This window comes from Dipodomys ordii, unplaced genomic scaffold, assembly GCF_000151885.1.
Source record: "Dipodomys ordii isolate 6190 unplaced genomic scaffold, Dord_2.0 Scaffold36, whole genome shotgun sequence".
In the NCBI taxonomy this organism is placed as follows: Eukaryota; Metazoa; Chordata; class Mammalia; order Rodentia; family Heteromyidae; genus Dipodomys; species Dipodomys ordii.
Window position 1 is genome coordinate 8,069,890 of NW_012267252.1, and position 24,771 is coordinate 8,094,660.

Genomic DNA, 24,771 nt, shown 5'->3' on the forward strand with positions numbered 1-24,771 from the left:
TTATACCAACATCAAATACAGTGAAAGCAGGGGTTATACTGTGGGGGAGGGACATACAAAGCAACAAAGAAATCATCTTATAAATATGTTAGAAACAATCACATGAAAGCAAAAACATTTTGAAGGTGAAATCTGTTTCTAAGCTCCAGTGTCTCCACTGGAGACAAAACACTCCACTGAGTGTTTGGGGCATATCAAGGTGATTCCTCAAGGACAAAGTGCCCATTCAGCTCGGCTCATGGTTTTTCTGTGTCGTAAGTGCTCATTCCATAGTTTTCCCATTACTCAGACCCCAAATCTACCAATCTGTGTTATTTTTCTAATAATTTATTAATTGTTCTAACAGAAGCACAATTTTTAATGAGGTGTCTTATATTCTCTGGCACTATACCCATCATCTATCTGTGGATACTTTTGGTTTTTCCTTCCTATATATAGACCCTGATTGGACTTGCACTCAGCACCTCAGCAACCCATTTCAGTCGGACCATCAGATTGAGCATTCTGGTGATCTCCTCCTGGTCTTTTCCATCCTTTCCCCACTGTTCCCCTCCTTTCATTGTGCTCTGTTCAACATGGCAGCCAGAGTGAAATAACGGAAGTGTGTGCTGTAGTCTACCAGTGCCTTGCTCATTATGTGTATATCGGATGTTTTCCAAATCACTGGGTAAAACAATTCTTCATAATAATAAAGGACCTTTGCTCACTCTCTAACCTTGCTTCCCACCCTCTACTTTGTTCTCTCTGTTCTAGTCCACTGGACTCCTACATCTCTTTTCAAACATTGCCTCATGAAAACAAGTGTTTCCAATGAAGTCCTACTTTAAATCACAGCGCCTCTTCCAGAATCTTCCAGAGCTTCCTGTTCCCTTTCTTGCTGTCTTTTATTCCAAAGTTATCACTATCTGATACACTACATACTTGTGTGCTCGCATGTTTTGTTTATTTTTTTATTCTTCCCTCATGATGGAGGGGATTCTCATTCTATTTTGTTAATTATAATCCTTAGTTGTACAAAGGGTTTCTAATTCAATATGTCCATTTATGTATGAGGACAATGCATCTTGATAAATGTCACCCGATTTATCATTCTTTCTCATCTCTCCCAAATCCCACTTACATTCTCAAGTTACTTGAGTCCATTTTTACATATATACATTGAATATTATGACTGTATCTGCCTACCCTTTCTCTCCATTACCTTGCCTTCCCTCCCCTAGAAGAGAAAACACCTCCTCTGAGAAAACAAACACTTCAACTGCCTGGTCTTCATTTTATTGAACTGCAATTTGGTTTTTCAGAGGAGTTTGCCACTGCAATCCTCTGCTGCATATCCCAGCCTTTAGTTACTATGTTTATGTATATATGGCTCTGTATATGTTTTCATATATTTCTAATTTGGACCTAAATGTCCACATATGAGCGAAAATACGTGCTCTTTGACTCTGAAGGTGACTTACTTCACTTTTAACATAATTTTTTCCAAGAATATTATCACATCTGTTTTGGTTATTGATCTCATCCAAGAGTTCAGAAAAGAGGATGACACATAGTAAAGACTTGGTTAATACTGGTCAGATGAAGGAATGGTGTTTTGTGGTTTTGACTATTTTGAAAATTTCCTCAGTCAGTAATTTTTATCTCCAGTACTATGTCTAAGTTTGAGTTTTTATTTTCATGCTTTCTAAAATGTTTAGTAATGTAACCATTTTTGGTGACTTTTGAGAGTACGCACATCTCTTCCCTCTCCAGCAATCTCTTCACCTAGCAAAAATTAAACTCTAAGCCTACTGAAAATATCTCTTCATCCGTCCCTCTACCAAGCCCTGTCAATCATCACTGTGCTTTTTGTCTGTATGGATGAACAACGATGGGTAGCAGCTATACTGAGGATCACCTGGTAGTTCTCTGTTTAAAGTGGCTGGCACGGTCCGGTTGTGCTATGCCCCCATAATTCATCTGTGTGGTAGCACACTTCAGAATATCCTCATTTGGCATAGTTGAATAGTATTCTATTGCAAGCATTTGCACATTCAACCAGTGAGGGGGCACTTGGGCTTTTCTTTTCACCTTGGTAAATAATGCTGTTGAGAGTGTACTGACATTTCTTTGAATACCTGCTTTCAGTTTGTTTGGATAAATACCCAGAAGTAGAATTGTTGAAACATATAGTAATTCTATTTTATCTACTTCATGAGCCACCATAATGAATTCCATTGCGTTTTCACTATTTCTTCTTCCTAGCAACAGGCAGAACCATTCTCATTTCTCTAGATCCTTGCTAACTCTTGCTATTAAGTCTAATAATAAGAATCATAGGTGCGGTTGGACACAGTGGCTCATGTCTGTAATCCCTGCTACATAGGAAGTGTCTGTAAGTGGATCATGGTCCCAGGATAGCCCTAGGCAACCAGTGAGGCCCCATTGGAAAAGCAACTAAAGGAAAACAGGTTGCTGGTGTGGTTCCAAGGAAGGGTGTAAAGCTTCAGATGTTGTGCCCCAATACATTTCTCCCTCTAAAAAATGGTTACTGGTAATATTTGATTGTGCTATGGATTTATATTTGTCTAATGATGTTGAACATCTTTGCTTGTGTTACTTTGTCATTTTTATAGATTCTTTTATATTTTGGCAGTTCTGGGATTTGAGCTCGGTAGGCAGGTGATCTACTGTTAAACCACATTCCAAGTACTTTTTGTACACTGGCTATTTTTGAGACAAGATCTTCTTGCTTAGGCATGAACCTGCACTGTGATTGCCTCTTTTAGACTTCTGATGAGGGCTGGGATGATAGGCATGTACCACTCTACTCAGCTTCTTTTCATTGAGATGGAGTCTTCTGAACTTTTCTACCCAAACTGTTCCAGAACAACAACACACCTGATCTCACACCACTGGGATGGCAGGTGTGGGCCACCACATTGAGAAACTGGTTGATAAGAGGTCTCACATGTGAGCCCATGCTGCCTTTGAGACATGATCTTCTATATCCCAGTCTCACAAGTGGTTAGAATTATGGGTGGGCCATGGCTGACTATATACATGCGTTAAAGAAGTACCTTTTAAAAATGGGTCCTTTGGCCCAAATTTTCCTAGAGATATTTGCTATGCTGATGAATTCTTAGTTTTTGTTACTTTTAATTAACTTGCTCTATTATTAATAATGTGTTAGATCCCAAGGGACAAGTAGAAATAAGGTCAGTATAATGTGTTGGGTTGGATCAATGTCTTGACAAAGTCAGTGACTTATAAAGTGGTGTTAGGTGTATGGCCATGTGAATGAGTGCCTAAATGTATTGATATTTTATCCTTACAATTCAGATGTCGTTTACAGGTTTTACCCACAGTAGGCTATGTATGACTTCTCAGTGGATTTCTCATTTTGACTTTTGACATTCTGTGTTGGGTCTTCTTTCTGTGGGCAGTGTTCAGTGTCACCGGGTTGGTGCCTTTATCTGGGCTTTTCCCTCAGATGCCAATGAGTTGTTCTTTGATTCCAGTTGTGATATTTAAAATGTCTGCATTTACTGCAAAAGGTCTCCTGGGAACAGCCCCTCTTTGCCCTCACTGAGAAACACTGCTAGGTCAATGAGAAAGAAGGACGGAGAAAGAAAGCACACGCTATCGGGTTGTGATTAAATGCTTTATCCATCCAGACTCCATTTGTGTGGAAATCAATATTCAACAGTATATCAATTATATCAATGGGATTAGGGTCAGCTATGCTGGCATCTCCTTTATACTTTTTGTAAGTCTCTGTTGATATTATTGCTTTTTCTTATTGAGCACTCACTGTGCTCAGGATGTCCCATCAGGACTCAATTACACAGTGAATTACAGCATCTCTGCTTTTTCTCTTCAGCAAAAAGATGTACTTAGGCCTGTCTGAGGCTGTTCTCATAGTACTGGGAGAGAGCTTGCTTCCTTGACTTCCTGGGATTTTGAGCCGTGAGAGATTGGGAGAACCTCTAGTTTTCACCTCATTGTGATAGATTGCTTGCAACAAGGAGAAGCAAAGAATAAGTAATAGAATAAATTAACATTTATATCAATGATCTAGCTAGACTCAGTAGCAGCAGGAAAGCGTTCATTCTAGAGGGATTTGTGGACCAAGGCTGTTTTTTTTTCTTTTCTGCTGGTGCTGGGACTTGAACTCAGGGCCAGTGTGTTTTCCTTTGGGTTTTTTTTTTTTTTTGTGTGTGTGTGCAAAGCTAATATTCTAGTCCTTGAACCACATGTCTACTTCTGGATTTTTCTAATTAATTGGAGGTAAGAGTCTCAAGGAGTTTTCTTTCTGTGCTGGCTACATATTGAGATCCTGAAATCTCATACTCCTGAATAGCAAGGATCATAGGCATGAGTCATGGGTGCCAGGCTTCTTCTCCAAGATTATTTTTGACTACTTTGAAATATATATGATCTTACAGACTGTTTCAAACAAGCTAAGCACTTCCTTGACTGCTTCCTGACTTCTGTGTGTCCTGGCATATACCATTAAAATCAGGCCCACTGGTATTCAACTCTGCTAGTGACATCCTGCAAGAAGTATTTCAAGTAACACAGGAAAATGTTGTGCTAGCTTTTTGCTGGTAAACTCCAAAGCTATCCATCTCTAACCTGAGACCCAGACAATTCATTTATAGTGAATGGCCCAACCCATGGACATTAGTGTGAGATCATCAGTCTTAAGGTGATGGCATGTTTGGTGCCATTATGGACTGGAGTCTCCCAGGGAAGAGTCAAGGCTCATCCAAAGCAGCAGTTGTATTGAGCAAGTTGACAGTTAACCAGTGTCCTTCTGCAGGTTAAGCACTTGATCATAGTGTGTAGTTTTCTTCCAGAAGTATCAGGATTCCAAAAGGTACATAAATGAATGTAAAATACAAAATGTCACATTGTCTCTTAGTTTATTTATTTAAATTGTGATGAACATACATACACATAAACATGACTTTTACCTTCGTGTGTGTGTGTGTGTGTGTGTGTGTGTGTGTGTGTGTACAGGTATGCGCATGTATGCGCTACTCCAGGGGCTTGAATTCAGAGCCTGGGCACTGACCATGAGCTTTTTTGTTCAAGGATAGTACTCTACCACTTGAGCCACAGCTCTACTTCTGGCTTTTTGGAGGTTAATTGGAGATAAGTGTGTCAAGGTCTTTCCTACCCAGGCTGGATTCCAACTGCCATCCTTAGATCTCAGTCTCCTGAGCAGCTAGGATTACAGCCATGAGCCACCAGTGCCTGGCAAGATGGGTCATTGTAACAGATTTCCAAGTATACAATATGGTATTGTTAATCCTATGCATGTCATCACTCCAAGATCTCTAGAACATTTTCTTCTTGCAGGACTGAAAATAGCTTGCTTATTACACAGTAACTGTTTGGGTTTTACACCTCATCTCCATTAACTTTATCTACAAAAGTCAGGAATGATGGGAGTCAGAAAGGAGGCAATTAGTCCAAAATCCTGTTTGTCTCTAACATTTTTGTCCTCTTTTCTGGCTTTAGTGGGCTGATAGCCTGGGTAATGAATATAGTACACTATAGGTAAGCCACTAGCAAGCATGTACCTGGTCTTTGCTAAGCCTCTTTATCTTGACTTCATTTAATGTTCTTCTCAGTCTTGTGAGGGAGGTTCATTTACTATCTCCTTTTTCTAAAGATAAGGTAACAGACTTGGAAAAATTAAGTAACTTCCTCTTGTTTATACTTAATTAGCAGCCTTAGGATTTGCACTGAAGACATTTACATCTAGAATCTATAGCATTAGCATCCTGCTAACTTGCATGTGAAATATCCCTCCCTTTCCAGAACACTTATAGCCACTGAAGATCCTATATCAGAATAAGTTAGACAAAGAAAGCAGAATGAAACAAAAAACAAGAGCAAAACCAAAAATCCAAGCCACCACCACCACCAAAAACAAAATAACAAGCTAAACAAAGCAAACACCTCTAATGAGATCGCTGTCTGAATAACATCATCAAAATCCAGTACATGCAGAGTTTACAAATATCTGAACATCCACCCCATAAATTATATGCATATATAGCAACAGATACAATTTGAAGGGCAAAGCTTGTAAATGACTTTGTTTTTGTGCATCGAAACTATGACAACTGAACCAGGAGTCACATACCAACCAAGAAATGTCTAGTATCCTGATAAACACAGTGGGACATATTTAACCACTTATTTTGAGGAACAATGTGTACTTTCCATTTTGACATGATTCCCACTACTTCCTGCCTTGCCTGATCCACTTCATTCATTTACTTTAGTTCTTTGTCAACAGAGGTGTTTGAATGGGAAAGCCTGCTTAACAAAAATTATATGAGTAAGAGATGCTTTTCTTTAGGTATTTACAACAATAATATATAAGACATGTTTTACCAAGAGGCTTAGCTTATGAGGAAGCATTTTGGGTCTTACATTCATTTTGATATTGTACCCTCATCTTCTTCTCATGTAGCATTAACAATTAACATTATATTTCCTCCTTTGAGTCTTATTCATTTAATTTTTGGTGTCCCTTGGGTCAATAGCAGATAAGGAGTAGAGAAAGACAAAGGCTTTCTTGAATCTGCTTTTTCCCCCTACTTTTGGACTTCTTTTAAAAACATCTGATTCTGTATGTATGTTTTGTTGTATGTGTGTTTTTGTGTAGCCAGAGGATTTTGAGTTAATCAGAGGCGGAATAGCAAATTGCTTCCACCCTGAGCTTCAGTTTTCTTATCTGTAAATGCAAATAATCACGTTCACTTCCCATGTCTTGTGTAAGTTTTGAATAAAATATCAGGCAAAGTATCTAGCAGAGGTCGGAAACCCAGAATATATAGGTGTCTATTTCTTCCTTTCATTTTTCTCAGAAAACCAGGGATGGAGCAGAGACATTGCTAGTGATATCAAAGAATATAAAAAGGATTTCTGATGAGAATGTCAGAGAAAGGTTTCAATAAAGATGTACTCTCACAAACAAAAGCTCCGTAAGCCACCACCCAGTGTCAATATCCCATATTATAGAAAAATTTGTTTTTGTGTGCATACTTGCATGTCTATATTGCATCTGCATTAGGGGAGTCTGTTGCGTGTGTGTGCATGCACATCTGTGTGGTACTTGGGTGTAGACTTATGTGCCAGCCTATGCAACTGTGTGCATACAAATGTATGTGTGTGTGCGCGAGAGAGAGAGTGCGCATGTACTCCCAGAAAGAAACTGAGCAAGAGAACCCATTGCCCAAGGTATTTGATTGCAACCTTTACTCAGTATATTGTAACTCATGGCATATAAAATAAAGTCCATTTATGATGTTGGTCTTATCTTCTAATTAAAATCATAGGCATGAAGCTTTTTTATACCTGCATAAAATAAGCAGCTGAATTTCTCTGTACTGGGGGGAAATGATTTCATTGCCTATTTTTGGAGCCCGTTGGTACAAGAGAGGCAGTAGGCAAGGCTGGTTATGAGAACTTTGTTCTTACCCAGTGCATCTGCACTCTCCAACTCTGCAAGCACATAGATGTCTCCCCGGAGGCCCTCGAAAGGGCAGCTGGGTGGTTCTACCCATCCACCCTCTCCCTTCCAGGTACCTGGGAGGAGAGGCCTTTTCCTTGTCTGTGTGGAGCCCATTCAAGAACTTTGCCCTGGATTATTCACACATGAATGAAAATTGTTATACTGAATCCATTGCTTTAAAATTTGCTGATAACTAATGATGAATTATTTCAATGAAGCCAAAGCAAATATTTGAGAGAAGAAAAGTAAACTTATCTTGGAAGCTGCAGTGGAAATAAAAGACAGAAAGGACTATGAGTCTTAGCAGCTCAAATGCCTCATTTGGTTTTAAAGTTGACTTTATGAGACTAGTATATGTTGAGCAGATGAAAATATGAGCCCTAACAGAAGAAACTATAATAGGAAATAAACTCGCTTGTTCATTCACTCACTCAACAGATACTAGGAACTAGAAGTTGAGTCGAGTTGGATAACGAAAGTTTAAAGATTTAAACTACTGCTGAAGCTGGGAACAATAGAAAGGGACAGATTTTTGTCAAGCTGTTCAAAGGTTTCTTTTTTTTTAATATCTAGATATTGGAAGTAAGCCACAGTGTGGTTTTGTGAAGGAGAAGATCAGAACCAGATTTCCATAATAGGGATGATTGCTTTGGCCAAAGTATGTAGAATGGATTGAATGGGATAAGGCTAATCTGGTGAGATTGGCAAGAGTGCTTTACAGTAATCTAGTAGAGCTATGCTCATGTTTTATTCTATTTTATTTTTTATTGTTATTTTAAAGGTGATGTACACAGAGGAAACAGTTACATAAGTCAGGTAATGAGTACTTTTCTTTTTGACCAGTGTCACCTCTTCCCTCATTTTCTCCCAGTTTTCCCCTCCTGATCACCCTGCCCCCACAAGTTGTACAATTTATTTTCACCGTAGCATCCAGTGAGTACCACTGCTGCATTATTCACCCTTTGTCCCATCATTTCTGCACTCTCCTTGCCTTCCCCAAACAGATAAACTTTCATATAAGACAAAAAGTACAGAAATCAAAAACAGCTACGAAGGAGAACAAAAACAAACCAACAAAAGTAAAATAACCTAAAGCCTCTTGTTTCTATTTCTTGGAATTCATTTCAATAAACATTATTTTATATGATCATATATCCCTATCTAGTGAACCTTTGTGATCCTCTCCTAATTGACACTTACACAATGAGATGCCCATGGTTAGACTTAAGGGAACCACCATAGCCATGAAGACCTACTGAGAGGCAAATACCTAGAGCCTAGGCACAGGAAATAGAGTCTATAGAAAGTGAGCGAGGGCACAAAGTCAATGATGAATGATGGCCACTTTGCTTGGAAATACTCCCTGAGCCAAGGAACAAAACAAGAACCAAAGGGCTAAGGTAGAGCTGAGGGACATCTTTTACTGCAGGTGTTTATGGGAAATCCAAACAGGAGGATCTGTTTAGTTGAGTCTTTATGTCTGAAACTGAGATGGAGTCAGGTAGCTGGTACTTGGAAATTTACTTTACAAGTTGTCATCAGGAAGATGGTAATTGAAACAAACAAACAAAAAAGGAAAGCAACTGAAAAAAATTGAGAAGACATCACTGAGTAACAGTTTGTGGAGGGAAGCAAGAAGGTCATCATGGAGGGTGGAGGAATGTTCATATGGAAAGGAATATTACTGAGTGTCTAGAAGAGGTGAAAAGAAGAACCAGATAAAAGAAAAGCCTTTTTTCACTGCATCGGTTTCTGTCCACTTGGCTTGAGGATGACAAATCTGCCACAGCAGTGTTTAGCTTAGGGATGCTTGGGGATATATGCTTTGAAAAATACCTGTGACACTAGAGTCATAAAATCCACTAAAATCAATCAATTCACTAAAGGAGGCTGGAAAGAAAAGAGCAAGCAATGTAATTTGAGATAATGGTCTTTACTACAATTGTGATAAGAAATGTATGTGTGTGTGTGTGTGTGAGAGAGAGAGAGAGAGAGAGAGAGATAGAGAGAGAGAGAGAGAGAGATGGAGAGAGAGATGGAGAAACAAAGATTGATGTAAGAATCACAAGGTCAGGGCACAGTCAGAGGACCATAATAATATGCTCTCAGAATGCCAAAACTGAAGGCTTCCTGTGTATGCAGACCTAGACTTATCCTTTATTTGTTCTTAATTCAGCAATGAAGACTAAATCTGGAAAGTGAAGAGGGACCAATATTTCATAAAGAGGCCCAGCTACCCTTATTTTTATGCCTGTGATATACCAGCACAGATGATTCGATGTTATGTTTGTGATTTAATGTCTTGTACATATTCCATTCTGTTAATTCTATGCCTTCTCTTCTTTGTCCTCAGATCATGCTTCTTAGTGATCCTGAAATGGAGAGCAGCATCCTGATCAGCTCAGATGAAGGGGCGACCTATCAGAAGTATCGACTTACCTTTTTCATTCAGAGTCTTCTCTTTCATCCCAAGCAAGAAGACTGGGTGCTGGCCTACAGTATGGATCAAAAGGTGAAAATAAAAGCACTGTTTGACTGGTGGTTGGCCATGTCCCATTGTATGTTTTCTCAACTCAAATTTTGGAGGGAATTCAATGACATGTCATCATTCTAAACAAGTTTGGTTTGTTCTACAGCAGGGAACTTCCCTTTGTCACACTTAAGTATCAAAATATACTGGCAGGTATATATTTCATTTGTTGGTGGTGCTTTTCAGCAGTTCACAGTTTTAAAATAGCCTTCTCTAAAATTTTATTCAGTTAGCTTTTTTTCCCCAAATAACTTTGTGAAGTAAGTAGGAGATACCATTATAATTTTGTAGTGATTATGTAAGCAAAGATGTAGATTGCTCAATGTGAACCACAATAATCTTAAAATCTTAGTTAATAATCTTAGTTTATAATCTTTACACATGGGAGGTAGAGGTAGGTAGATGGTTATTTTGGGGCCAACTTTGGCTAAATAGGAAGACTATCCAAAAAAAAGGAAGAAGAATGGAAGGAAGAAGGAAAAAAGGATGAAAAGAAAGAGAAAGAGAGAAGGAAGACAGGAAGGGAGGAGGGAGAGGAAAGAAAAGAGGGAAGAAGTAAAGGAAGGAAGGGAGGATGAAAGGATGAAAACAGTTTGAAATGAGGAATGGAAGAGGATAAGGTGTTATTCACACCCACCAGTGGGAAGTGGCAGCATTTGAATACATATTATGTAAGGTAAATTTCATTATACCATGATCCTGTGGTTTGGTGAAACTTTAATATACTATTGCTCTGAGTTTAGCAATGGAAAGAAAGCCTCTTACAAGTGCGTTTTGTTGTAAAAAAATAATACCTTAAAGATACCCCAACACAGTTAATACTCCTAAAGCTCTAAATCCATGTATGTGGATTGGACATTGTCTCATGTGTGTTTCAGAAGCTTCAGTGTACTACTCAAACAAACTCCTGACCTTTCCCTAGCATTGCTGGCTTTCTTCCAGCATTCCTTAATTCTATCCATTTAGTTGCAAAGTCTGGACAGTATCTTTGCTATTTCCATGTGCCTAAGCCATCATCTCTGATTCAGCATTGGATCTTATTTCCAAATGTCTGTTAAATGGATGAATTGTGGATGAATTCATGTTGTTGAAACAAACCCACTGTACCACCTATACATATGAAAAAGGGAATTTATACTGGCCCTTGTTTTGTACTTCCTGCCATCTCCAGAACTTTAGAACAGATGCCAAGCTACTATGTAATGGTGTTGTGGAATCAGCCACTGAAAGGAACAGATAATTACAGGCACTCTCCTGCAGAGAGATGTTCACACAATAACCTTGTTTGAAGTAGCTTCTCTCTAATTTCTTAGATTTGAAAACAGCTACTCTTCGGTATATGCTTGTGAATGATTGTGGTTGTGAGTTTGTCTGTGTATGTGTGTGATGTCAGCACCTTTAAACAATAACTTCAACATAACCTTTCTATCTCTCATTAACAAAACCTCATGGTGGGTGCCAGGTACTTAACGCAATTCCCTAAGGACAGTACCATGACATTTGCAGAGCAAAAACCTTTGCGAATACGTTTCTTTCATGGCATCAAGTAGATATTGTGTGAGACTTGGCCAAATCTCAGATAGTATGTGAGTTTCGATACTTAGTAAAAACAGAGCTATTGAAGCTCTATTTAAAAAAGTAAAATTATTTCAATGTTGTTAAACAGTTGGAAGATAATTTATTCATATGAAGCTCAAACATATAAACCATATTTCCACAAAGACAAACCAGCTTACCAACCAAGAAGCTGAACAAGCAGGCTGGATAACAAGTGGCTTGTACCTATAATCTTTGCTACTTAGGGTGCAGAGATTTGGAAGAATTGCAGTTTGAGGCCAGCCCTGGTAAACCATCCACAAAACTCCATCTCAACCAGCAGTTGATTGTGATGGAACACATTTGTCATCCCACCTATGTGGGAGGTTAAAATCAGGAGGACTGCAATTTCAGGCCAATTTGGACCTAAAGTAAAACCTATCCAATCTCAAAAATAACCAGAACGAATAGGGCTGGAGATGTGATTCAAGTGGTAGAGCATCTACCTAGCAAGTCTGTGCTGTCACAAGTTCACGACTGAGATGTGCGCGCATGCACATACACACAAACACATACACACACTTGCACACATACACACATAGGTTAATAAACCAAATTCAGTATGTCTCTTGTGTTATCTAGTGGTCTCTCATTCTGAGATCTCTACAGCACTGAGAGGCTCTGGGGCAGTGCTCATGAAGTACCATGTGGATATAATGCCATCAAAATCCTCTCAGACTTGATAGGCTGCTTTTACACTTAGTAAAAATATTTGGAAATGTGGCTGTGGGTGTTGATGGATTTTCCTAATCACACCACACATCTCCAGATACATTATTCCTTAGGTATTCCTTCTTGCTGACATCTTTTGCTAGATGTAGCTGAATGTTCTTTAGACCCATAAAGATTCTTACCTGTTCCTGGTCATCCTTCTTTTAAATAGATGCTGTGAGAAGGGAGATTAGGCCCCTGGCAACATTTGCAGAGATGGTAATAAAACATCTATCCTCAGTCATCCAAGCTGTAGAGGATCTTTTTTTCTTTATTTGGGAGGTAATTTGGTGGTTTCAATCTAAGGAGAGTGATGGTATGCAAGAGTAAATGAAGATACAAATATACTTAAGATTAATACACAAATATGATTTCAGACTACACTCCCCTTTGATGTGCATGCATGGAGGTAGCTGTTTCCTTCTAGAGAAATTGAAAAGTGCTAGCTTTAAGGTAACAGCAGCATCAAAGAGTGATGTTTTCAGTGAGGAGTGAATCGATGTTTCCATTATTGTGCCTTTGATGAAATGCACTAGCAATTTCTTTAGAATTGGTAAGGCTATCTCGTTATGTTGTATGTATTACAAAAGGCCTAATTGAATGATATTTTAAAGGGAAGATATCCAATTGCTTTACTTTTTTTTTTCCAACTGTGACTGCAGAGCTGCAGAAGACTTGGCAGTAGATGTCACTTGGAAAAGGCAGTGCTGAAAAAAAAGTTCAGGGAACCCTTTCTGATTAAGTCATAATTGTACCTGGAAACTGAGGGGAGCAAGTAGCATTCTGTGAGTTGAGATGGTGGATGGGTGTGAGTTAGTTGGGAAATATGGCTGATACTAGTCAAGGCATGATTACCAAAACTGCAGAAAGCTAAGGGCAAGTGTACCTTGCCCTTGAACCTGCAAAGGGGTATTGCCTCTATACTCCTGAGGCATCTCAGTTTTCCAAAGTTCTTTTTGCTTCCTGGCCAGTTGGACATGGATGTTTGACTGATTCTTTCCTGTTTAGATGTCTCAAGAATTCATCTCAATTCTTCTGTTAGCTCCTATTTACAGATTTTTTTTTTACTATCTTGCATTTGAATATAAAAGGGCTCAGTACTTAGTCAACACAAGAGATTCACTCTTGGTTATAGGAATCTTTGGAGACGCTTGGTAAGAACCTTTGAGGTTTCTACAATTTAAAAAATAAAGCAGTGGAAATAATAGGTCATGTTAGACAAAATGATCAAAGAAAACACTCCGCCCCTTTTCTTCAAACTGAAGCTCTGGAATTTCCAATTTCCTTCTTTTGAGGGCCATGGTGCATTGATCAGTTATTTAAGAGACTGGGTAACCTGGTCCCATCGGCCTATTTCCTCACTGATATTTAAAAACAGTTGCATTACAATGTTTTCAAATGAGCCAGAGGGCTCAATCATCTTATTAAAGCAGAATTTTCAAGAGATTGCGAGATAAGGTTTTGAAGACCAGGAAAGCCTAGCCTGAGATAGCTGCTGTTCTTATTTCTGTAGGAAGTGGAATGTTTAAATATCCTGGTTTTGACGAGGGAGTCAGTGTAGTTTCTTAAAAATGGGTTCATGCTCTTGTGTTCTCAGACAAATACATCCTGACACAGGGGTTGACTAGGAAGGCAGATGAAATCATTGCTTTTCTGTGTGAGAAGCGAGAGTTCAACATGTCTGTTATTACTTCTCTTCTTGGCAAAAATGAAAGTTTAACAAATACAGCTGGTTTGGGAGGTCACAGGTTAAGAACTCTATAGAATTTCAGACTGTATTGTTTGTAGGTATTTTTGAATAGTCTGGTCTACACTTGCCAATGATTTCAATGGAAAAAGAAAATTTTAATTTTTAAATTTTATTGTAAAAATGCTGTACAGAGGGGTTACAGTTACGTGAGTAAAGTAACAAGTACATTTCTTGTTGAGCAGTTACTCCCTCCTTTTTCTTCTGCTATCCCTTCCCTTCCCTAGTCCCCCACTCCAAAGTTGTAAAGTCCATTTCCAACATAGGGGCCTGTGAGCATCATTGTTACAATGGATCATCCTGTGTCCTTTTTTCAGCATTTTGTTAATCTTGTCCCCCCCCCAATTTGATAAGTGTATATGTAAGATGCAAAGTACCAAAATCAACAGGGATATACCATAGGGGGAAGAACAAACAAAAGAATTAAAAAATCACACAATACATTAAAAACAACAACAAAGGAAAACCTCTTGGGGTTCATTTTGCTTAACATCATCTTATATGGTCATATGCATATAGCTTTTATGCTTTTCTGCTTATCTGATAAGATTATAGGCACATGAAGAAACTTCTCTGGCCATAAAAGAAATGCAAAGCAAAACAACATTGAGATCCCACCTCATCCCACTTAGAATGGCTATAATAAAGAAATCTAATAACAACAGATGTTGGAGGGGATGTGGCCAAAAGAGAACCAACCCTATTGCACTGTTGGTGGGAGTGTAAACTTGTTTAATCACTTTGGAAAGCAGTATGGAGGTTCCTTGAAAGACTACACATACAGCTCCCCACTGACCCAGAAATCTCGCTTTTGGGCATTTACCCAAACAAACACAAACAAGGCCACACTAAAGCTACCAGCATAGCTATTTTTTTTTATCAAGCATTATTCACCATAGCTAAGATATAGAACGAACCCAGATTCCCCTCAGTAGATGAATGGATCAAGAAAATTATATATATATATATATATATATATATATATATACATATACACACATACACATACATAATGGAATTTTATGCTTCCATTAGGAAGAGTGACACATCCCCCATTTGTTAGGAAATGGTAAGACTTGGAAGAAATCATATTCAATAAAATAAGCCAGACCCAAAGAAATATAGATCTCATGGTTTCCCTTATTTGTAAAATAAAAATCCCATAAAAACAAACAAAATAACTTTATTTAACTTACAACATTATCCCACATAATGAAGAGTTGATGTTATGATATTGGGCGGGGACCAGGCAGCTAAGGGTGTTTTAAATTCGATGTTGTTTTTAATTGCTGTATAATTATACATGTTTATGAGGTATGGTGTGATGTTGTGATACATGTATACATTGTGTAATGATTAAATCAAAGCAATTAGCATATTCTTCACTTCCAGCATTTATTATTACTGTTATGTGGTGAACTGAATGTCTTTGTTGATCATCTACCACCAGCCATGCTCAATAGAAGCAGACAGGTTGATAACCTGGGCAAGAAGTAGATGAATGTTCAGACTCAGTAACTGGCCATATATGGTCCAGTGCAGCAGGGTTGGTAGTCTAGTGCAGGCTTTGCTTGCTGCTTGGATCATATCCAAGTTTTCCACATCATGAGCAGAGCCCTGGTGAATTACTGTGCCTCTGTGTTGTGTGGAGTCTCAAAATCAGAAAGGAAATACTAACTTGTGCTTTTAGAATGGTGGCTACAAATGAAGCTTGTGCCTTTCATTTGTATTCTCATCCTAAACCCTCAGATTAAAAGTGTAATTGTATTCAGATCCTCCCGGATTAGTAGATGGTGATAACTTTCTCCGAAGCGATTGGCAGAAACAGGCTTTGTGTCTCCCCATCTGGTGGGGATAAAGCTGTTGGGGATTAACTAGGGATGACTGTGCTTTTGAGCTTGTCATCTATGGAATAGAAATAGACTGAAGGGCACTTTTATTTAAAGAAAAACATTTGCAATTTTATTAGGTCTTCTCTCATTCTTATAAAGCCATTTGTGTGTCATTTAAGGGAAAGAAAAATCCATAGCTCCACTCACCTATGATAAGTGCCAGTGTTGTTGCAGGTGTCTCTTCAGTGCCGTGGGATGTGTCCTCTCCATCACCATAGCAACAACAGGAGGTGGAGACATCACTTAGTGGATGAAGGGCATAAATCCAAAATGTCCTGGGATACTCAAGGGTTGCTATCCTCTATCTAAGCTCAGTTCTGAATGAATAAGTTCTGAATGACAACGCTGTTTTATGTCAACTACTGACCTGAATTCAAGGATGGTAGTGCAGTAAAGATCTCCATTTTTATCAGTAGTGTTCACAAGAACATTGTTAACTCAGGTAGGAGACAAAGGCCCAAGCCATTCATCCTGAGCTACTCAGGAGGCTGAGAACTGAAGGATCATGGTTCTAAGTCTCCCTAAGAAGAAAATTCTGGAAAATTCCATCTTCAAAAATAATCAGGAAAGATAGGGCTTAGAGGCATGGTACAGTGATAGAGCACCTGTCTAGAGAGCACAAGGCCCTAAATTCAAACTCAAGTATTGTCCTTCCCCCAGAAACATAGAAATAAAAAAGAACAGCATTAACTCAGAAAAACAAGCATACAGGTCCTGCTTGTTTTTCTCATATTGAACTTCAGGTTGGCTGATCGGATCCTCTTGCCTTTTAGGTGTCATGAGCCTGACATATTTCCTTGAGAGAAAACTATAATTACTGGAATATGCAGCCTCTGATTGCTTTAGGATGGAAACCCAGGTAGGCAACTATAACTTTCCAAAAGCAATTATGAACTCATGGTAGGAAGTTAGTTAGTGATGACAGGTCCATACAGCTGAAGGTAGATTAAGAAGTGGAGTGCACAGCTCTCCAGCTTTTCCTGCTTCCTCTAGGCACTGACTTTTTCTGATTCTGTGCACAGTTAACTTGTGCTCATACCACTCCCCTAACTTTCTACAACCAGATCCCAGGTTTCTAGCCCTCTAGGTTGGACAGAAATTCTTTTAGTTCCTGCTTTGGCAAACCTCTCTCATCTACCTGGTCAGCCATGTCTTTTTTTAAAAAAATTAGGTTTTTTTATTGTGAAAATACTGTACAGAGGGGTTACAGTTACATGAGCAAGGTAATGAGTACATTTCTTATCCAGCATTGTCTTTTTCCTTTCCTCCTTTCTCTTTGCATTTTGACCACTTACTCTAGGATGCTCGCAACTGGACTTTTAAAGTCAAGGCTCTACTTTACACTTTCAAAGTCAAATTGTAATATGCATGAAGAAAAGGGTGCGTATCATGAGCTGGATGAATTTTCATAAATGGAATACATCCACGAAAACAGTTGATCAAGAACAACTAAATCCTAAAATACCCTGTGCTTTTCCATTTGCTACCATCTCTCTTCTTTGGGGCCACTGTGAGTCAAGGTCATTACTAAATTCATGCTGATGATTTCTAGCTTGCTAAACTAGCCAGAAAATAGACAAAAGATAAACTCCTCTGAAGAAAGGTAAAAAAGTAGCTGGTAAGGTAAATGATAGAGAAGAAGAATTGTTTTGAATGAGAAACATTTCACATTTCACATTAAAAACTTAGACCAAAGGAAATGGAAGAAGTTATTAACATCATCTCAGCTCAGCTAATCTAGCAAATTCATTGGCAGCTGAGGATGTAACTCAGTGGTAGAACATTTGTCTAACATATACATAGTCCTAGGTTTGTTCCACAGCACAAAACAACAATAAAAACAAACATCATAAACTCACAGAGAAGCATTAAAAATGTTTTTTGAAGTTAAGTACAAGTTTCATTTAAAAATAAAAACAATTATTGCTTTTTGAGCCAAACACAGTGGTATACGCCTGCATTTTCAGCTACTCAAGGCTGAAATAGGAGGATCAAGAATTTAAGGTCAGTCTGACCTGTGAGATTTAATATCTGATATAGTGAGATTTAATATCAAATAAAAAGTAAAAATAACATTTTTCTGAATCAGTTTAGGCAAGTTGTGGCGAAACTCACATTCTGAAATAGCATGCATAGTTCTGCAAATGAGCTTTGCTTCCTGGGATATATTTTGGTAGTGAGTCACCTGATATACCCAACTTTATAGCTTGATTCAGTGATTTAATTACTTCAGTTCTGGACTATACCAGTGGAATAATACTTGAAGCTCCAGTAATAATGATGCTTATCAAAGTCACTTATGATGGAAAACAGAGTGAAAACTGCCCCAAATGAAGAAACATTGCATATACATTTGCTGGGATATTCTGCATCACTAAAATTGCAGCCATGATGATCATATAGCAACACAGATAAATATCAATGCTTACTAAACTACATACATGTTCTATAAATAAACCATATACAAATATTACATATTAAATAAAATGGTTAATTTTGAATAGAGATATCTAGAATAAGAGAGAAAGGAAAGGTGGGAGGAAAGCAGTGTAATTTTAAAAATGAGAGGAAATATTCCCAAGTATTATTTGGGATTGTTAGAGTGATAGAATTATATTTGTAGATTTTTCACATGTTATTTGTTTTTCAAATTTTCTATGATTTCACAAGATTGCTTTTTCTAATTTAAAACATAATCTACCCTGGATAAATTTTATTCATCCTAATTATAAGGCACTGCTCTTTAAAAAGTTTTCAGGTGTGAATAGAGTTTACTTAGGTAAAAATCATTTGAAATCATTATCTAAATCCCTTTTCAGGAGACAGTATGTTATAGAGGTAAATTTCTCTGAAGTAAGAATAAATATATAGAGCCTGAGTTTTATTTTTCTCCAGATTTGTTGTTTGCCATGGTCCTTTCAGAACTGTGAAACTATAGGAATTATGTTTTTCTCCTAACAAAAAGTGTGTTTTTGTTAGATATAACCTCAATCTATATTATTTACAGCTCAACTATAGATACAGTTTTTATTATTTAGAAGGCACCCACTATAGATAGATGCTAAGGAAGTGATTTATTCTGGTAGTTTTTCAGATGAATTTTCTAGCTGTATCCTCAAATTGAATTAGTATTTGCTTATTTGATTTGACAGCTGTAATAGAAACAAGTACTGCTACAGTCTAGAGGTGCAGCCATATGCAGTGAGTTGAGGATTGCTCTTTGTAACTCCTGCATGACCCACCTTACATTTCTCAGGATGGGACAGATAGGGTCCTCCTTAGAAATGGAGATGTATGTCCTTGAGTACCTTCTGGTTTTTGAGCACTGGTAAGAGCTTTTATGTAAATTATTATATTCAATTCTCCTAGGGATATGCATGGTGGAAATTATTATTTTCAAGTCATAGCATATGACTCTTGAATGTGATGTTAACTTACATAACCAGTTACAGGAGGCCTGGCCTGCTCTCTGCTTTCTCTCCCATTATCTGGCTATGCCACTATCAGCACACTTCTATCTACCCAACAGATTGTCTGTATTTCAGTCACATGGTGGACCTTTGTAGGAGCTACTTTGCTGTATACCTCTGACCCAATGAATTGAGCAATGGAAAGACAAAAATCAACCATGCCCCACAGACTCTAATGCTTCTTCTGGGTTATCTAATGGCATTTCCTGGAGTGGAGATTTCAAATGACTGAGTGATGACAAAATAAGTTTCTGCTATTGTTTAAAACACAACAATAATAAGGTAGCAGTTGTATTTTACTTGTGGGGGGAGGTTGACCTGTACAGTTAGATTCACGTTCCAATTGATTTGTTCAAATCTTTGTATTAATGCATAGATTAGATTGGAAGTATTTGTCATTGAGATAGGTAATACTATGATCTGAAGGTTTTTTTTAAGTAAACTTATGGAGACAACATCTTTAATATGGTAATGAAGAGAGAAGTTGAAATCATTTAACTTCATTTACAAATCATGAATATGCATTATGCTTTAAATGAAAAAAAGGACTAAAACAGATATCGTGTTTGTTCAATTTGCTAAAGAGAAGACAATTTGTCAAGATTTTCCCCCCAAACCCAAGCAAAATGCAAATGTAGGAAAATCAGACCCCCATGTTAATTTCATGCCATGATGAATATTTTTATAATCCTAATTAGTACCAGTCATTTAGTCTAGCAATTTCCCCCAATCTAGCCAATTTGAAATTAAAATAGATGCCTTGATTACAAAACTCATTAGCAAAGAAGCACCCTTCTCACTAACCAGTTCATTTAAAATGCACAGACTGAATGAAGTGTGGAACACTAGTGTTGTCAATTGGCGTAAGTGAAGTAAGTCTTAATTGGAAGCATTGTGAAGTATTTGTATTGCTGCATGTTTCATCGCAGTATAATATATCATTCATTAAATGTAACAAAAGGTATTTTTAAATAGTTTAATTAAGCAAGGTCTGTGTTCTTGGTAATTTTTATGAAGTCAAATGTCACAATTGTTTGCTTTGGAGTGGTGATGGGTATTAATGTCAGGAAGACAACGTCTGACTCTGCATGGATCACTCTCATTATGCGAAGAATGGCAGGTTTAATACGAGAGGAGAGATTAAATTATAGAATATTGACTTCTTACTTAAAAGTGCCAGCATGCTGCCCATGTAATTGTAACTCCTCTGTACAGCATGTTCACAAATAAAATAAAATTTAAATTAAAAAAAAATTTTTAAAAAAGTGCCAGCATGCATATCATCCTCAGGAATGTTGGGTTCACAGCTGCTTGATTGAGAACGGAAGGCCCAGCCATTCAGAGGAGGAGGGGTGAAATGGAAGGAGAATGGAGGAGTTAGGATTTCTTTTGTGTCATTCTCTTTGAATCCAGAGAGGAAGTAGTACGTGGACAGGAACTCATCCAATGTATTTTTACTTACTCAGAAGAGTGGTGGAGATATTTGATAGAGAAAAACTGATGTTTTCTCTGAGCAAAATGACGTGACAATGGGAAAGAGGGAAGAAATGGACCCCAGGCCAGGGAAAATGCTGCTGGCATGAACTGGGAACAGATATCAAAGTGGTTGAGGCCTGATTGTCAGTAGAAGAGGATACAGAATGGGTTGCAATGGTGGCAGTTCGATGGGCCTCAGAAGACAGTGTTCCAATGATGTTTATTCTCTGTGGACTCCAGATGTCTGTTGGTGCCTTCTATTTTCCGATTATTTCAGTCTCTCATCAGCACGGAAGAAAAACTCAGCCACGCCACTGATTTCCATAAGGAAACTAATTTTAGAAGATAGCCCTGATGTCAGGCCTATATCCATTTGGTATTTTCCCTGAGTCTTCTGACTGCCAGTAATTGCACATCTTTGCCTAGGGACCTTCCCCCCATCCACTAAGTGCTGCTCCACCAGTATATAGTGAGTGATAGAAATGCCAGGGACTGAATATTTTGGAGGAATCTCCAGCCAATGTCCAACAGAATTGTGTGAGTTGGTACCACAGCTCCCTCACTATCATGTGTGATAACTCTGAAATCATGAAGGATACAAGATGAAACAGGATACCCAGGCCATTGAGACCACTGGCAAGAAGTTTTTTGTTTGGTAGTAGTGGTGATAGGGCTTGAAATCAGAACTGTTTTGTTCAAGGCTAGTACTCCTACCACTTTGAGCCACAGTCTTATTGCAGTTTGTTTTTAGGTGGTTAACTGGAGATAAGAGTCTCATGAACTTTCCTGTCCAGGCTGGCTTCAAATCGCAATCATCAGTTCTTAGCCTCCTGAGTAGCTAGGATGACAGGCCAAAGTCACTAGCACTGCTAGGAAGAATTGTAATGGAACAGAATCCCAAAGCAGGGAAATTTTTTCTGAGAATCATGGCTAGTTGCTTATAGAAACTAGACTTGTTTCCATTTAGGCATTTTATTTTCTCTACCTTTACATATGAAAATGTTGATTGATCATCCATGTGTCATAAGTTATGGAGAAAATTTGGTTAACCTGAATGTGTTGTTGTTCTGGGTCTTCTTAAAATGTGCCATTACTCTCTTTTATCTGGCAGGATAAAATGAAACCCTTCCACTCAGCATGTAGAACACTGTAGCTTGGATCCTGTCTAGTATTCTACCTCTTCTTCCCAATCAGTCCTTTCATTCATCCAACAGGGAATGTATGTTTTCCTCTGAGTCTCCTCTCGCTCTTTTTCGAGTTAGTCCTGTTTACTTTACATCCTTTAGTTTTCTTTTTTGTCAGTCTTGGATCTTGAACTCAGGGCCTGGGCATTGTCCCTGAGCATGTTTATGCTGAGGGCTAGTGCTCTACCACTAGAGCCACAGCCCCACTTCCTACTTTTCAAAACTCAAAGCAAATATGACTTTTTTTGGAGGAAGCTTCCTGTAGACAATTTTTAAAAAAATCTTTGAGACCTTCATTAAATTGATCTAGGTTTTAAATAAAAATCTAGGAAAAAGCTCTTTCCAGTACAATGTACTTGAAAGATCTCTTTATTTCATGACTTTTTGCTGGGTCTGGAATATGAATTTTTCCATAGGCTCATGTATTGAAATCTTGGTTCTTAGCTTGTAGTGGTATTTTGAGACGTGCTAGAAATTTTAGAAGGTGGGATCTAGCTAGAAAAAGTAAACCCCTGAAGGTAGCCATTGGATATACCTTGTCCCTGGTCCCTTCCTGATTCTCTCTTGTTTCTGCTTCCTGGCTGGCTCTGCCCTCCCTTGGTCTTCACCAGGATTCTCTGGCTCACCACAGACTAGGACACCAAGTCCATGATCAATGGACTATCATCTTCGAAGCTGTGGTCCAAAAGAAAGCTTTCCTCACTCTAAGTCATTTCTCTCAGGCAGTGGTCACATACTTTCATTTTAAATGTGTTAAAAGTATATTAGAAGACACAAACTCATTTTCTTAATGTTTAAGATATCAAAAGATCTTCAAATTTTCCCTGGGCCAGAGATCAAAGTAAGAATTGAGGGGTTGGAATTTTACAAATATTTGAAAACAGAATCAGGCTTTGGAGGGGAAGGGAAAAAACAAATCATTTAAATAGCGATACAGGTGGACCCATTGCAACAATGAGATGCACAAGTCATTATGTCGAAAAGGAACTTTACAACTTTGGTGGGGGGGGGGAGGGCTGGGGGAGAGGTGGAGGGAGGATGGGATGGGAAGGGGAAACAAAGGAGGAGGCTACAATGCTTGATAAGAAAATCTACTCATTATTTTGCCCATGTAATTGTAACCCCTCTGTACAGTATTTTCACAATAAAGAAAGAAAGAAAAAAAAGAGAAAAAAAAAGAATCAGGCTTTGTGATTTGCCTAAAAATCACAAGAGAGGAGTCACTGCTAACCCAGACCATGACAAGGCCCAAAAGGCTGCTATTAATCACAGAATCTGCTTGCCTGAGGCCAGGGGCTGAGCCTGTGACATGTTTCTTTCCTGACAAAGGAGATACTTGTTTCTCAAAGGCACTGGGTAGTAGAGGGGAGGCCTGGTGGGCACTGTTGCCCAGGGGTACTACAGAGGGAATAATCTTCTTTTGGTGGCTGTCCTTCCTTTTATCTGCGTTTCTGACATTTAGTCCTGTTGTTTCCCAGGGCTGCTGAGTGCCAGAGGCAGTATCCAGCCAAAGCTGACTAAGTTATTGAAACAAGGTTTTTTAAAATGGAGACTTTTTAATTTGAAGTACTTGGTAGCAATACGAGGGTGGTAATCTAGAAACTCTGTAATGAGCAGCTGGGGAATAAGTGAGGAGAAAGAAGATGTATTAACTTTTATGTCCGCAGACACTGTTGTGCTGGTATTAGGCTTGATTGTTTTCATAATTAAGATGCTGAAAGGTGGCAAGAAATTTACCCACTCATCATCAATCTTGGTACGAATGATCTCCTGAACCCTTTAACCCTAGAGGAACCAATTCTCTAGGGTTAGGCTTTCAGAATTCACCAGTAAATCATTCTTGCCCTTAGGTTGATATAATCTCTTTTTCTTTTTTTTATGATTTTGAAAAAAGTCAGCCTAGTGATCAGATGAAAAGCTGGTATTTCATTTAATTTCCATTATGGGTACCACAACTTAAATCATGAAAATTATGTCACACAATTTGCCTTCTTTTCTCTCCCAAGTCACTTACTTCTTCATACCAGATCCTAACAAAATCTTAAACACATGCTTTAAAAAGCAAAGTGAATATAGGTAAAATGAATGGCAAATGAAGAAGCATGGAGATGGAAATCATCTTTTATGTTTTGGTGCAGGTCATAGAGAATATAAGACACTTGCTTTTGGTGCCTAGCTCACTGATAGACTGTGTACTCAACATGTAGCTGGCCCTAATATTCAATCCTTAGCACTCACACAAGTAAATAGCCTCTTCAATGGAAAGAAAAAAGGAAAGAAGGAAAACTAAAGAAAAGAAGAAAAGATGAAGGAAATAAAAATTAGCCTTTGCTACCTAACTTCCAAGCTAAATATGTATACAAAGCCTTAGTGATTGCTTACCTTATTGAGCATTTACTAATCTGTGTTTTACTGTTTGTGCATGTGCCACAACTGTGTAACAAAACTTTTCTTCATGCCAGAGTCTATTCTTGCATTCTTCAAACTTTAACTGAAGACTTGATAAATTTAAAGAATTGTACACAATGCTCGTATGGACACAATGGTAAGATGATGTGAAGTGATTAGTCATTAATCACACAGTTTGTCTTAAGTCATCAGCAGACAAGGGTCTTTATAGCTGCTGTATATGCAGAAGGGGTGAGGGAG

The 24,771-nt window shown here is 38.2% G+C and overlaps 1 protein-coding gene across 1 annotated transcript in view; it reads left to right on the forward strand.

The window, feature by feature from the left end:
* Sorcs3 (sortilin-related VPS10 domain containing receptor 3) overlaps nucleotides 1–24,771 on the forward strand; it is a 576,321-nt gene that overhangs the window by 294,711 nt on the left and 256,839 nt on the right. Inside the window, exon 5 of the mRNA XM_013017600.1 lies at nucleotides 9,870–10,028. Within this exon, the coding sequence (XP_012873054.1) occupies nucleotides 9,870–10,028 (159 nt within the window). The remainder of the gene's footprint in view (nucleotides 1–9,869; nucleotides 10,029–24,771) is intronic.